This window comes from Rana temporaria, chromosome 12 (genome assembly GCF_905171775.1).
Source record: "Rana temporaria chromosome 12, aRanTem1.1, whole genome shotgun sequence".
Lineage (NCBI taxonomy): Eukaryota > Metazoa > Chordata > Amphibia > Anura > Ranidae > Rana > Rana temporaria.
Genome location: NC_053500.1, coordinates 16,905,803 through 16,918,839, shown reverse-complemented (window position 1 = coordinate 16,918,839; position 13,037 = coordinate 16,905,803). Strand labels below are relative to the sequence as shown.

The 13,037-nt window shown below is 48.3% G+C and overlaps 1 protein-coding gene across 3 annotated transcripts in view; it reads left to right on the top strand.

Moving 5' to 3' along the window:
• The window catches only part of ARFGAP1 (ADP ribosylation factor GTPase activating protein 1), a 31,624-nt gene continuing 18,587 nt past the window's right edge, over positions 1-13,037 (top strand). For 2 of the 3 annotated variants that reach the window (XM_040331625.1, XM_040331624.1), the window contains exons 1-9: positions 2-146; positions 2,453-2,516; positions 3,152-3,261; positions 5,574-5,745; positions 6,842-6,942; positions 7,049-7,138; positions 8,064-8,175; positions 8,266-8,322; positions 12,055-12,087. In XM_040331625.1, coding sequence (XP_040187559.1) covers positions 2,457-2,516; positions 3,152-3,261; positions 5,574-5,745; positions 6,842-6,942; positions 7,049-7,138; positions 8,064-8,175; positions 8,266-8,322; positions 12,055-12,087 — 735 coding nt within the window. In that variant the 5' untranslated portion in view covers positions 2-146; positions 2,453-2,456. Of the gene's footprint in view, positions 147-2,452; positions 2,517-3,151; positions 3,262-5,573; positions 5,746-6,841; positions 6,943-7,048; positions 7,139-8,063; positions 8,176-8,265; positions 8,323-12,054; positions 12,088-13,037 lie in introns of all 3 variants that reach the window. The other variant, XM_040331626.1, reaches the window with a different exon arrangement.

Below are 13,037 nucleotides of genomic sequence, written 5' to 3'. Positions count from 1 at the left end.
GGAGGGGTTAATGCCGGCCTCTCCCACAATCCTCCGCGCGGCTGCAACGTAGCCGGAAGATGGCGGCGGAGAGACACTGACATCACCGATCACCACCGACCGACCGACAGCACCGAGCACAGGATCACGTGACCCGCCGCCCGCAGGTGAGACTCCTCCCCCACCCCGGCTCTCCGGTGCTGTCAGTGTGTCCTCCCTTCCCCCTATGAGATCGGATGACCGATGAATGGAGGATCTCCATCTTCTCTATCATGGACCGATAAAACTGATTCATAGATAAAATTGATCGATCACCAATCCCCCCCATCCATTGGCTTATTCCTGCGCCGGGTGATCAGATTGCTGAAGAGATCCGATCGGCGGCGTTGAGGGCGCATCCGTTATTTGGCACCTGAGTGGTTGCCATCGGTAACGATAAGATGGCGCTGTGTATGGGATCTCCCATTGGTGTTCTGGAGATCAGAGCCATGGGGGGGGATGGGTGACATGGCGTCCCAGGAAACCGTCCCATGTATGGCGTCTGGAAGAATAATGTCCGATGAGCCGGGACGCTGCAGAATTCTACATACGTTGGCGCTGGTCAGAGGAGGCTGACACTGATTGGCTGGCAGAGGGATGGTGGTGACATATTGATGTCACTGGTTTGGGGCGGAGCAACTCTAGACATGACCGTCCACGTATTGGTGATCAATTCATGGTGACCGTCCACGTATTGGTGATCAATTCATGGTGACCGTCCACGTATTGGTGATCAATTCATGGTGACCGTCCACGTATTGGTGATCAATTCATGGTGACCGTCCACGTATTGGTGATCAATTCATGGTGACCGTCCACGTATTGGTGATCAATTCATGGTGACCGTCCACGTATTGGTGATCAATTTATGGTGACCGTCCACGTATTGGTGATCAATTCATGGTGACTGTCCACGTATTGGTGATCAATTCATGTTGACCGTCCACGTATTGGTGATCAATTCATGGTGACCGTCCACGTATTGGTGATCAATTCATGGTGACCGTCCACGTATTGGTGATCAATTCATGGTGACCGTCCACGTATTGGTGATCAATTCATGGTGACCGTCCACGTATTGGTGATCAAATCATGGTGACCGTACATGGGTAGGAGATGAGGGGCCATGGGACAACCATGAAGCATTTTGGTTTCAGGAACTGGGTAGGAAATAAGGGACACGGGACAACCATGGAGCACTGTGGTTTGAAGAGTTGGGTGGGAAGATGAGGGACCATGGAGCACTGTGGTCTGAAGAGTTGGGTGGGAAGATGAGGGACCATGGAGCACTGTGGTTTGAAGAGCTGGGTGGGAAGATGAGGGTCCATGGAGCACTGCGGTTTTAAGAGTTGGGTGGGAAGGTGAGGGACCATGGAGCACTGTGGTCTGAAGAGTTGGGTGGGAAGATGAGGGACCATGGAGCACTGTGGTTTGAAGAGCTGGGTGGGAAGATGAGGGTCCATGGACATCCATGGAGCACTGTGGTTTGAAGAGTTGGGTGGGAAGATATGGGACAACCATGGAGCACTTGGGTTTGAAGAGTTGGGTGGGAATATATAGGACATCCATGGAGCACTGTGGTTTGAAGAGTTGGGTGGGAAGATGATGGACCATGGACATCCAGGGAGCACTGTGGTTTGAAGAGTTGGGTGGGAAGATATGGGACAACCAGGTAGCACTGTGGTTTGAAGAGTTGGGTGGGAAGATGAGGGACATGGGACAACCATGGAGCACTGTGGTTTGAAGAGTTGGGTGGGAAGATGAGGGACCATGGACATCCATGGAGCACTGTGGTTTGAAGAGCTGGGTAGGAAGATGAGGGACCATGGACATCCATGGAGCACTGTGGTTTGAAGAGCTGGGTAGGAAGATGAGGGACCATGGACATCCATGGAGCACTGTGGTTTGAAGAGCTGGGTAGGAAGATGAGGGACCATGGACATCCATGGAGCACTGTGGTTTGAAGAGCTGGGTAGGAAGATGAGGGACCATGGACATCCATGGAGCACTGTGGTTTGAAGAGCTGGGTGGGAAGATGAGGGACCATGGACATCCATGGAGCACTGTGGTTTGAAGAGTTGGGTGGGAAGATGAGGGACATGGGACAACCATGGAGCACTGTGGTTTGAAGAGTTGGGTGGGAGATGGACCAACCCTAGAACACTGGTTTCCTAATCTTGGCAGGGTATGAGGAACATGGGACATGTGGTTTTATAATTTGAGTAGGAAATGATGGACCAGGCCAACCTTCGAGAACTGCACTGTCTGGAAATGAACACGACTTGCTTATAGAACACACATTTTTTACACGTTGGGCAAGAAATGACTGACCTGGGCCAATCACGGGGCACTCTGGTTTCCACACTTTTCAGCCCTCTCCCCCGGTATCCTCGCCTGTCTTAATGGTCCTAACTCTGTGTTTTATGTCTTGCAGAACAATGGCCAGTCCTCGGACAAGGAAGGTCTTGAAGGAGGTTCGAGTACAGGATGAGAATAACGTAAGTCCACCTCGATTTATCTTCGTGAGTGATGTCACTTCCTGGCTGGTTTTATATCTAAAGCCAAACTTTTTTCTCATTTTATTTTTGGATAGACTGTGGAAGGGTTTAGAACCTCTGACATGAATCGCCACAATAGGTGTCCCTTTATGGGGGGGGACTGCTTTTTTAGATGCATCGCCCACCATTGGGTTTGTTCTTGTAGAGCCCAGGTAACAGGTTGGAGGCCAAGGGTGCCAAGATCTGATGGTGCCACCTTCTACCCATATAGTGTTTCCAATTTTTTTCTTTTGGAGTTCAACTCTCGATATCTACCAGGGGTCACAGATGGTAAGGTGCCAGTGATGAGCTTTAGTAGACCGTTGGCCAGATGGTGCTCCATCTTTTGGGGACTCTGCTGGGGGGGGGGGGGTCTGTTATGTAGAGTGTGACCAGCTGTCCTTGTCAAGAGCCAAGGCACCTAGTCTTACTCTTAGGTGATCACTTGGATTGCCCGTGTGGCCAGTAGCTGGGCACAGAAAGTGGAAAAGGCGGGGCCAGGCTTAGGACCAGGCTACGGCTATTTCTGGAACCTGATTGGCTGTTTATGGGATCATCTCAGTAGCTATGACCATGTCTCTGTCTCTCTCTTCTAGACCTGCTTTGAGTGCGGGGCGTTTAACCCTCAATGGGTCAGCGTGACTTATGGTATCTGGATATGTCTAGAATGTTCCGGAAAACATCGGGGCCTCGGAGTCCATCTCAGGTGAGAGTCTCCAATTCTCCTTTTACAGCACCTATTTATCTCTATATATGCTTCTGATTCATCTTCGAACAGGTGTATTGGAGCTCCCTCCTCTGTCACCTTTTTTCCTCTTGGTGTCAGGAAAACTTGTCGGAAGGGATTCATGCTGATGGCAGAGGAAGGAAGCAGCAGACAGAATTGGCATTCTGGATTGCACACTATATAGAGCAGGGATATGCAATTGGCAGACCTCTAGCTGTTGCAGAACTACAAGTCCCATGAGGCATAGCAAGACTCTGACAGCAACAAGCATGACACCAGAGTCAGAGGCATGATGGGATTTGTAGTTTTGGAACAGCTGGAGGTCCGCTAATTGCATATCCCTGCTATAGAGGGATATGCTTTCTTCCCACTGACTATCCCACTAATCTACCATGACCTGTAAATACAATCATTGTTAGCCAGGGGTTACCTGAAGCCAAAAAGTTATTTTAACCACTTAAGGACCGCCTCCTTCACCTTTACGTCAGCAGAATGGCACGGCTGGGCACATGTACGTCCTCTTTAAGTGCCCAGCCTTGGCTCGGTCCGAAGCTCCGGGACCCGATCGCCGGTGAAGTCCCCGGAGCTGAAGACGGGGAGAGCCGTATGTAAACACGGCTTCCCTGTTCTTCACTGTGGCCCTGTCATCGATCGTGTCATCCCTTTTATAGGGAAACACAATCGATGACATCACACCTACAGCCACACCCCCCTACAGTTAGAAACACATATGAGGTCATACATTACCCCATCAGCGCCCCCTTGTGGTTAACTCCCAAACTGCAATTGTCATTTTCACAGTAAACAATGCATTTTTTGCTGTGAAAATGACAATGGTCCCAAAAATGTGTCAAAATTGTCCGATGTGTCCGCCATAATGTCGCAGTCACGAAAAAAATCGCTGATCGCTGCCATTAGTAGTAAAAAAATTTTTTTTATTATAAAAATGCAATACAACTATCCCCTATTTTGTAAACGCTATAAATTTTGCGCAAACCAACCGATAAACGCTCATTGCGATTTTTTTTTATTTTTTTTACCAAAAATATGTAGAAGAATACGTATCGGCCTAAACTGAGGAATTTTTTTTTATATGTTTTTGGGGGATATTTATTATAGCAAAAATGAAAAAATATTGATTTTTTTTCAAAATTGTCCCTCTATTTTTGTATATAGCGCAAAAAATAAAAAACGCAGAGGTGATCAAATACCACCAAAAGAAACCTCTATTTGTGGGGGAAAAAAGGACGCCAATTTTGTTTGGGAGCCACGTCGCACGACCGCACAATTGTCTGTTAAAGCGACGGAGTGCCGAATTGCAAAAACTGGCCGGGTCCTTTAGCTGCCTAAAGGTCCGGGTCTTAAGTGGTTAAGGGTTCCTCCATGTTAAAAAGGCTGAGAGAGGCTGATCCATTATATATTTCCTCATTGAGGTTTTCGGGTAAATTCTAACACATGTTGGCCACTAGATGGCGCTGACGGTCATAGGAATAAATCTATTACAGCAGTGGGTATGCAACATGGGGCCCTCCAGCTGTCGTGGAACTACATTTCCCATGAGGCATTGCAAGGCTGGCAGGTAAAATTGCTCCCAGAGGCATGATGGGACTTGTAGTGCTGCAACAGCTGGAGGGCCCCCAGGTGGTCTACCCCTGTATCACAGGATATACAGGGAATAATTCACCCATCCTGCATGAATGTCCAACGAATTTTTTATAAATTGATCGCTTATTGGTAAAGTCTTTCCAAGTTATTAAAATACCTCGAAACGTTCTTGGGATCGTTCATAACAAGGTCATACAAACGATCGATCAAATCATTTCTTATACGCTGAGTGGTCCTGCCAAGATTGGGAGCTTGGCATTAATTGTTGGTAATTGCATACACTACATACTGGTTATTGCGGTTGATAAATTGCATACACCAGTGATGGTGAACCTTGGCACCCCAGATGTTTTGGAACTACATTTCCCATGATGCTCCAATACACTGCAGAGTGCCTGAGCATCATGGGAAATGTAGTTCCAAAACATCTGGGGTGCCAAGGTTCTCCATCACTGCTATAGAGGGATATACTCATGTCTGAGGTTTACAACCTCTCCAACAGGAAAACCTCTACCATCAATGGTTGACCTGACTTCACTAGGTCAAGGACTCCTACTAAGCTAAGGATCCCCCCTCCCCCGACATAAGGTGCTCAGACCTGATGATGGACCACACGGAAGTTAGGACCCCCCCCCCCCATGGATATAGTTAATGCAGCTGATGTTGATGTGTTTGCTTCCTCCCAGCTTTGTCCGTTCGGTCACCATGGACAAGTGGAAGGATGCGGAGCTGGAGAAGATGAAGGCCGGTGGGAACGCCAAGTTCCGCCAGTTCCTGGAGACGCAGGAGGAATACGACGCCTGCTTGAGCCTGCAGGAGAAGTACAACAGCCGAGCGGCAGCTCTCTACCGCGACAAGGTGAGACCCCCCGTCCGAGGGGACCGGTGACTCCGCTGTGACTTCCATTTGTAGAAATACAATCTGAACTCAGACATGCTGGGTCAGGCCACCCAATCGGGGGAACTCTATTTCATGGAGACTCGAGTGGTGAGATCTTTATGATGGGTTCCCGGGTCTGTACGCCTGCTGTGCCCATTATGATGGGTTCCCAGGTCTGTACACCTGCTGTGCCCATTATGATGAGTTCCCGGGTCTGTACACCTGCTGTGCCCATTATGATGAGTTCCCGGGTCTGTACACCTGCTGTGCCCATTATGAAGGGTTTCCAGGTCTGTACACCTGCTGTGCCCATTATGATGGGTTTCCAGGTCTGTACACCTGCTGTGCCCATTATGATGGGTTTCCAGGTCTGTACACCTGCTGTGCCCATTATGAGGGGTTCCCACCATCCCTGTGCCGAGTTCCCGGGTCTGTACAACTGCTGTGCCCATTATGAGGGGTTCCCACCATCCCTGTGCCGAGTTCCCGGGTCTGTGCACCTGCTGTGCCCATTATGAGGGGTTCCCACCATCCCTGTGCCGAGTTCCCGGGTCTGTACACCTGCTGTGCCCATTAAGGGGTTCCCGGGTCTGTACACCTGCTGTGCCCATTATGATGGGTTTCCAGGTCTGTACACCTGCTGTGCCCATTATGATGGGTTTCCAGGTCTGTACACCTGCTGTGTCCATTATGAGGGGTTCCCACCATCCCTGTGCCGAGTTCCCGGGTCTGTACAACTGCTGTGCCCATTATGAGGGGCTCCCACCATCCCTGTGCCGAGTTCCCGGGTCTGTACACCTGCTGTGCCAATTATGAGAGGTTCCCACCATCCCTGTGCCAAGATGATCTGTGATCACCGGCTGCTTACAGACTTACAATTACCAAGAGCATTTATAATGCCATGTTCTGAGTTGCCAGGGTGCAATTAAGGTGAAAACAGGACTTGATAAACAAAAGCAATTATTTGATACACCGGGCAACGGCAATATAAATGTCATTGAGTTGGGGTTGAAGTCCACGTTCTCTGAGGAACACTGTGAGAACATTATGGGATATGTACTTTCACACTTCTCAGGTTGCCACGTTGGCTGAAGGGCGCGAGTGGTCAGAGGAGACATCTTCAGCCCAAAACTGGACTCCTCCGCAGCCGAAGATGATGGGCGGCCCGTCTCATCGGTAAGACATTTCTGGCTCTCCTCCTCTTGGTCATGTGACGCGTCTGGTCCTGTGGGGTTCTTACTGGTTAATGAGACCAATCTGTGTCCTGTTCCTCCATACCCAGCTCAAATGTTGGCAGCGGCAACACCGGAGGGAGATCTGGAGACAAGGCGTTTGAGGACTGGTTGGATGATGACATCAATTCCTATCAGAGGTAAGGCTCGGATGTTTCGTAGCTCATTTGAGTTGCACAACTATCACCTGCAGATAGTCCTCTCCTTCACTAGATGGCGCCCCTTTGCTAGGTTAAATGGCAGCCTGCATCCTGTCAGCCCAGGTTGTCATGGACCTGCCACCATAAAGGGGAGCTGTCCCCTGCAGATAGTACTTTCTGTCACTAGATGGCGCCCCTATTCTAGGTTAAATGGCAGCCTGCATCATTGGCTTCTGGCCCAGGTTGTCAGGGACCCGAGTCCCTAGGTGGGAGCTGTCCCTTGCAGATAGTCCTCTCCCTCACTAGATGGCGCCCCTCATCTAGTTTAAATGGCAGCCTGCATCATTGGCTTCCTGTCAGCCTAGGTTGTCATTGACCTGCCCCATAGGGGGAAGCTGTACCCTGCAGATAGTCCTTTCCATCACTAGATGGCACACCTCTTCTAGGTTTATTGTCGGCCTTTAATGACATCATTGGCTTCCTTTCAGCCCTGGTTGTCATGGACCTGCCTCCCTAGGGGGGGAGCTGTCCCCTGCAGATAGTCCTTTTTGTCACTAGATGGCGCCTGTCTTCTAGGTTAAATAACAGCCTGCATCATTGGCTTCCTTTCAGCCCTGGTTGTCATGGACCCGCCTCCCTAGGGGGTAGCTGTCCCCTGCAGATAGTCCTCTCCGTCACTAGATGGTGCCCCTCTTCTGGGTTTAATAACAGCCTGCATCACTGGCTTCCTGTCAGCCCAGGTTGTCATGGACCCGCCTCCGAGGGGTGATATCCTGCTGTGTGGGCGTGCAATAGGCAGCAGTGAGAAGCTGTGCAAGGGATTATGGGAAGGAATTTTTTTCTTTATGAATTTTAGCTTTATTTGAGTGTTAGGGATTGAACATTTTCATGTCCTGGAGATGATCGGATCACTCGTGTTTTGTAGTGGCGGTGGTGCAGGGAACCAGGAAAATCGATACGTCGGTTTCGGGAATACCGTTGATCCTCCGAAGAAAGAAGACGATTTCTTGAACACCGCCATGACCTCGCTGTACTCGGTATGAGAAGAGTGACCCTTCATGTTTATGGCGATTCCGATGGCGTTTGGTCCTGGGGTAGGAAAATACTTTGTATTTCTTTTCTTGCAGGGCTGGAGCAGCTTCACCGTCGGGGCCAGCAAGATTGCATCTGCTGCCAAGGAAAGTGTAAGTGTCGCCGTGGCGGGCCTGTCTGCCTTCTCTGGGCGCCATATTGTAGGAGGCATTCAATCCAGAGGGTTATCAGAACAGGCAACTTCCATATCTCTATAACCACTTGACCTCCAGAAGGTTTTACCCCCCCCCCCCCCTTCATGACCAGGCCATTTTTTTGCTATTCGACACTGTGCTACTTTTAACTGACAGTTGCACGGTCATGAAACGCTGTACATTAAATACATTTTATATATTTTTTTTCACACAAATCGCTTTCTTTTGATGATATTTTATCACCACTTGTTTTATGCGATTTTAACCACTTAAAGTGGAGGTTCACCCTATAAAAAATGTCTAACACTACATCCAGCCCAGTTCTGCATATAAAATTACACTGAAGGAAGCTCGGGTCGGCTCGGCTCTATTCGGCGCCTGCGCACCGGCGCCGATTAGAGCCGACCCGAGCTTCTTTCGGGAAGTCGTGACGCGATGTATGCGCGGTCGTTTAGCATGTCAATCAATTGGCATGTCAATAGGAACGCCCACTCTCGCTGGATTCCCTACCCGGAAGCCGCGGTGAATTCCACGGCTAAACGCTATCTACGGCAAAAAAAAAAGGTCAGGGTCATTTTATATGCTGAACTGGGCTGGATGTAGTGTTAGAAATTTTTTATAGGGTGAACCTCCACTTTAACCCCCGGACCATATTGCTGGTCGAAGACCAGAGTACTTTTTGCGATTCGGCACTGCGTCGCTTTAACTGACAATTGCGCGGTCGTGCGGCATGGCTCCCAAACAAAATTGACGACTTTTTTTTCCCCCACAAATAGAGCTTTCTTTTGGTGGTATTTGATCACCTCTGCGGTTTTTAGTTTTTGCGCTATAAACAAAAATCGAGCGACAATTTTGAAAAAAAAAATGAATATTTTTACTTTTTTGCTATAATAAATATCCCCCAAAAATATATAAAAAAAAACATTTTTTTTCCTCGGTTTAGGCCGATATGTAGAAGAATACGTATTTTTCGTAAAAAAAAATCGCAATAAGCGCTTATTGATTGGTTTGCGCAAAAGTTATAGCGTTTACAAAATAGGGGGTACTTTTATGTCATTTTTATGAATATTTTTTTACTACTTATGGCGGCGATCAGCAATTTTTTATTTATTTTCTTCCAGTACTGCGACATTACGGCGGACACTTTTGACACATTTTTGGGACCATTGGCATTTTTATAGCGATCAGTGCTATAAAAATGCATTGGATTACTATAAAAATGCCACTGGCGGGGAAGGGGTTAACACTAGGGGGCGGGGAAGGGGTTAAGTATGTTCCCTGGGTGTGTTCTAACTGTAGGGGGGGTGGCCTCACTAGGGGAAATGACAGATCGCTGTTTATACATTGTATGAACAGAGGATCAGCATTTCTCCCCTGACAGGACCAGGAGCCCCGCGCTGTAACGAGCGATCGCGTGTGCCCAGCAGCGATCACCCCCGCCGGGCATGGGAGTCGGGGGCGAGGGGGGGAGCCCTAGTGGCCTGCGAGAGAGCCGACATAGAGCTACGGCTCTCGCGCAGGGGAGCCGACCTGCCGCCGTAAAACGACAGCGGCTGGTCGGCAAGTAGTTAAAAAAAAAAAATTGTGGGAAAAAAAATAGAATTGTTTACTTTCTGCTATAAAACATATGCAATAAAATAAATCTAATTTCTTTATAAATTTAGGCCAATATGTATTTTGCTACATGTTTTTGATTTAAAAAAAAGTGTTTATTGATTGATCTGGTCACCAGTCATCTCTATGCTTCCTAGCCTGCGCCGGACAATTCTTTCTCCGGGCCCCCGATGGCACAGGAGAGCTGGAGAAGCGGCGGGAGGGGGAGGATGTCCCCTCCCGCTGTCTATAAGAACGATCAAGCGGCGGAACCGCCGATATGATTGTTCTTATCGTGCGCAGAATCGCCGGCACGAAAGAATATCTAAATGATGCCTCTAGCTGCACCCATCATTCAGATATCGCCGCACAAAGCCCAGGACGTCATATGACGTCCACCCAGGATGGGAGATCCCCTCTGTGGACGTCGAATGTCTATGGGCCGTTAACCCCTTCCCGACCACCGCATGTACATATACGTCGGCAGAATGGCACGTACAGGCACATTGGCGTACCTGTACGTCCCTGCCTAGACGTGGGTCGGGGGTCCGATCGGGACCCCCCCCCCCCCCGCGACTTGCGGCGGTCGGGTCCCCTCGGGGAGCGATCCGGGACGACGGCGCGGCTATTTGTTTATAGCCGCTCCGTCGCGATCGCTCCCCAGAGCTGAAGAACGGGGAGAGCCGTATGTAAACACGGCTTCCCCGTGCTTCACTATGGCGCTGCATCGATCGAGTGATCCCTTTTATAGAGAGACTCGATCGATGACGTCATTCCTACAGCCACACCCCCCTACAGTTGTAAACACACACACAGTGTACACCAAATCCTACAGCGCCACCTGTGGTTAACTCCCAAACTGCAACTGTCATTTTCACAATAAACAATGCAATTTAAATGCATTTTTTGCTGTGAAAATGACAATGGTCCCAAAAATGTGTCAAAATTGTCCGAAGTGTCCGCCATAATGTCGCAGTCACGAAAAAAATCGCTGATCGCCGCCATTAGCAGTAAAAAAAAAAAAAAAAATTAATAAAGATGCAATAAAACTATCCCCTATTTTGTAAACACTATAAATTTTGCGCAAACCAATCGATAAACGCTTATTGCGATTTTTTTTTTTTTTTTAACAAAAATAGGTAGAATACGTATCGCCCTAAACTGAGGGAAAAAATAAATTTTATATATGTTTTTGGGGGATATTTATTATAGCAAAAAGTAAAAAATATTGATTTTTTTTCAAAATTGTTGCTCTATTTTTGTTTATAGCGCAAAAAATAAAAACCGCAGAGGTGATCAAATACCACCAAAAGAAAGCTCTATTTGTGGGGAAAAAGGACGCCAATTTTGTTTGGGAGCCACGTCGCACGACCGCGCAATTGTCTGTTAAAGCGACGCAGTTCCGAACTGTAAAACCACCTTGGGTCTTTAGGCAGCAATATGGTCCGGGGCTTAAGTGGTTAAGGAAGTGGTTAAATGCCACCAAAGGAAAGTGTTTTTTTTTTTTATCTAGTGCAAAAAAAAAAAAAGGAAAATGTCATATGGGTACAACGTTGCATGACCGCACAATTGTCATTCAAAGTGTGACAGCTGAAAATTGGCCTGGGCAGGATGGGGTAAAAGTCCCCGGTATTGAAGTGGTTAATGCTTCAGTTTGGTAACCTGGTATAAACAGGGGATGAGGAAACCCAGACTGTGTTCATATGTTTGTTTTGAATGACTTGGACCCCTTTCACACTGGGGCCACGATGGCACTAGCGGTGATTTAGCCCTTTTTAATCCGCGCTTTTCGACTGCTAGCGGGGAGCGTTTAACCCCCAAAAAAAGGGTTAAAAACGTCCTTGTTGTGGTGCTTTTGGAAGCGCTGACCATTTATTGCAATGGGCTGTGTAAAGCGCCCCAAAGACTTTTCTGAACGTCCGGCAAGCGCCCCCCCCCCCCCCCCCCCCAGTGTGAAAGCTCCCATTGTAATGAATTGGAGGCGGTTTTCAGGTGATATTTCTAGCGCTAAAACGCCTGAAAACTGCCTCAGTGTGAAAGCGGTCTTAAACTGCTGCTTACCCTTTGCCTGTATGTATTTTTTTTTCTCTGTATTAGGCAACCAAGCTGGGAACACAAGCCACACAGAAGGTAAGATGACCCAGGACTGCAGCCCGGTGTAGTAGGGGATCCGAGTGACACTTCTTGTGATGTTAGCTGTCCTTGGGGGGTTTATAAATGAGGCCGTGGTCTGGGCTTACCGCTGCTTTAAAAATGATATATACCCTTTACGTTGCACATTTATAAAGTGCTTCCCGGCTTTGAGAGTCTGAAGCCAGTAGAGCGTTATTCTATTCTTCAGAAGAACCAATCCTAGGATGAGATCCTTGTCATGTGACCGTCTTCTTCCCCCAAATGTAGAGTTGGTCCTCCTTGTGTTTAAGCGGAGAGAACGCCGTGGGGTATTGTAGGCTCTGCGTAATTTTATACACCAGCATAGCAGGCATGTCATGGGGTAGACTAACATTGTAATCAGGCCCGGATTTCCCACAAGGCCACTGAGGCCAGGCCTTGGGGCGGCAGGGCACCAAGGGGCAGCAGTGGCATGGAGTCCCCCGGCGCCCAGTTAAGGGCGGTAAGTTATGGGGGAATCCGCTCGCTCATTAACAAGTGATTGCAGCGATGTCGCCGAAATCACTTGTAAAATGTGTGCTCCCGTCCGTCCTCCCCTCTCCCCCCACCCCACATACCTCTCTTTGCTGGTTCTGTCTTTGGGACTCCCCCGGCCACTGAGTCTGTCTCCTGTCCCTGCTGCCGATGTACACAGAGAGAGGGGAGAGCTGTGCTCTTCCCAGCTCAGCTGTGACAGGAGTTCTAACACAGCGCTAGGACTCCTGTTTTGGAGGTGACACGGTCAATAAAGAGAACATGTCACCTCCAATTGCTATCACACAGGGAATTGTTTTCTCCTGTGTGATAGCAAAAAAGTTAAGTGAAAAACATTGATACAAAATAAATAATAAGAAATACTAATTAAATTAATGAAATAAAAATGTAAAGAATAAGAAAAATAATAAGAAAATTATACAGAAATGTAAAAG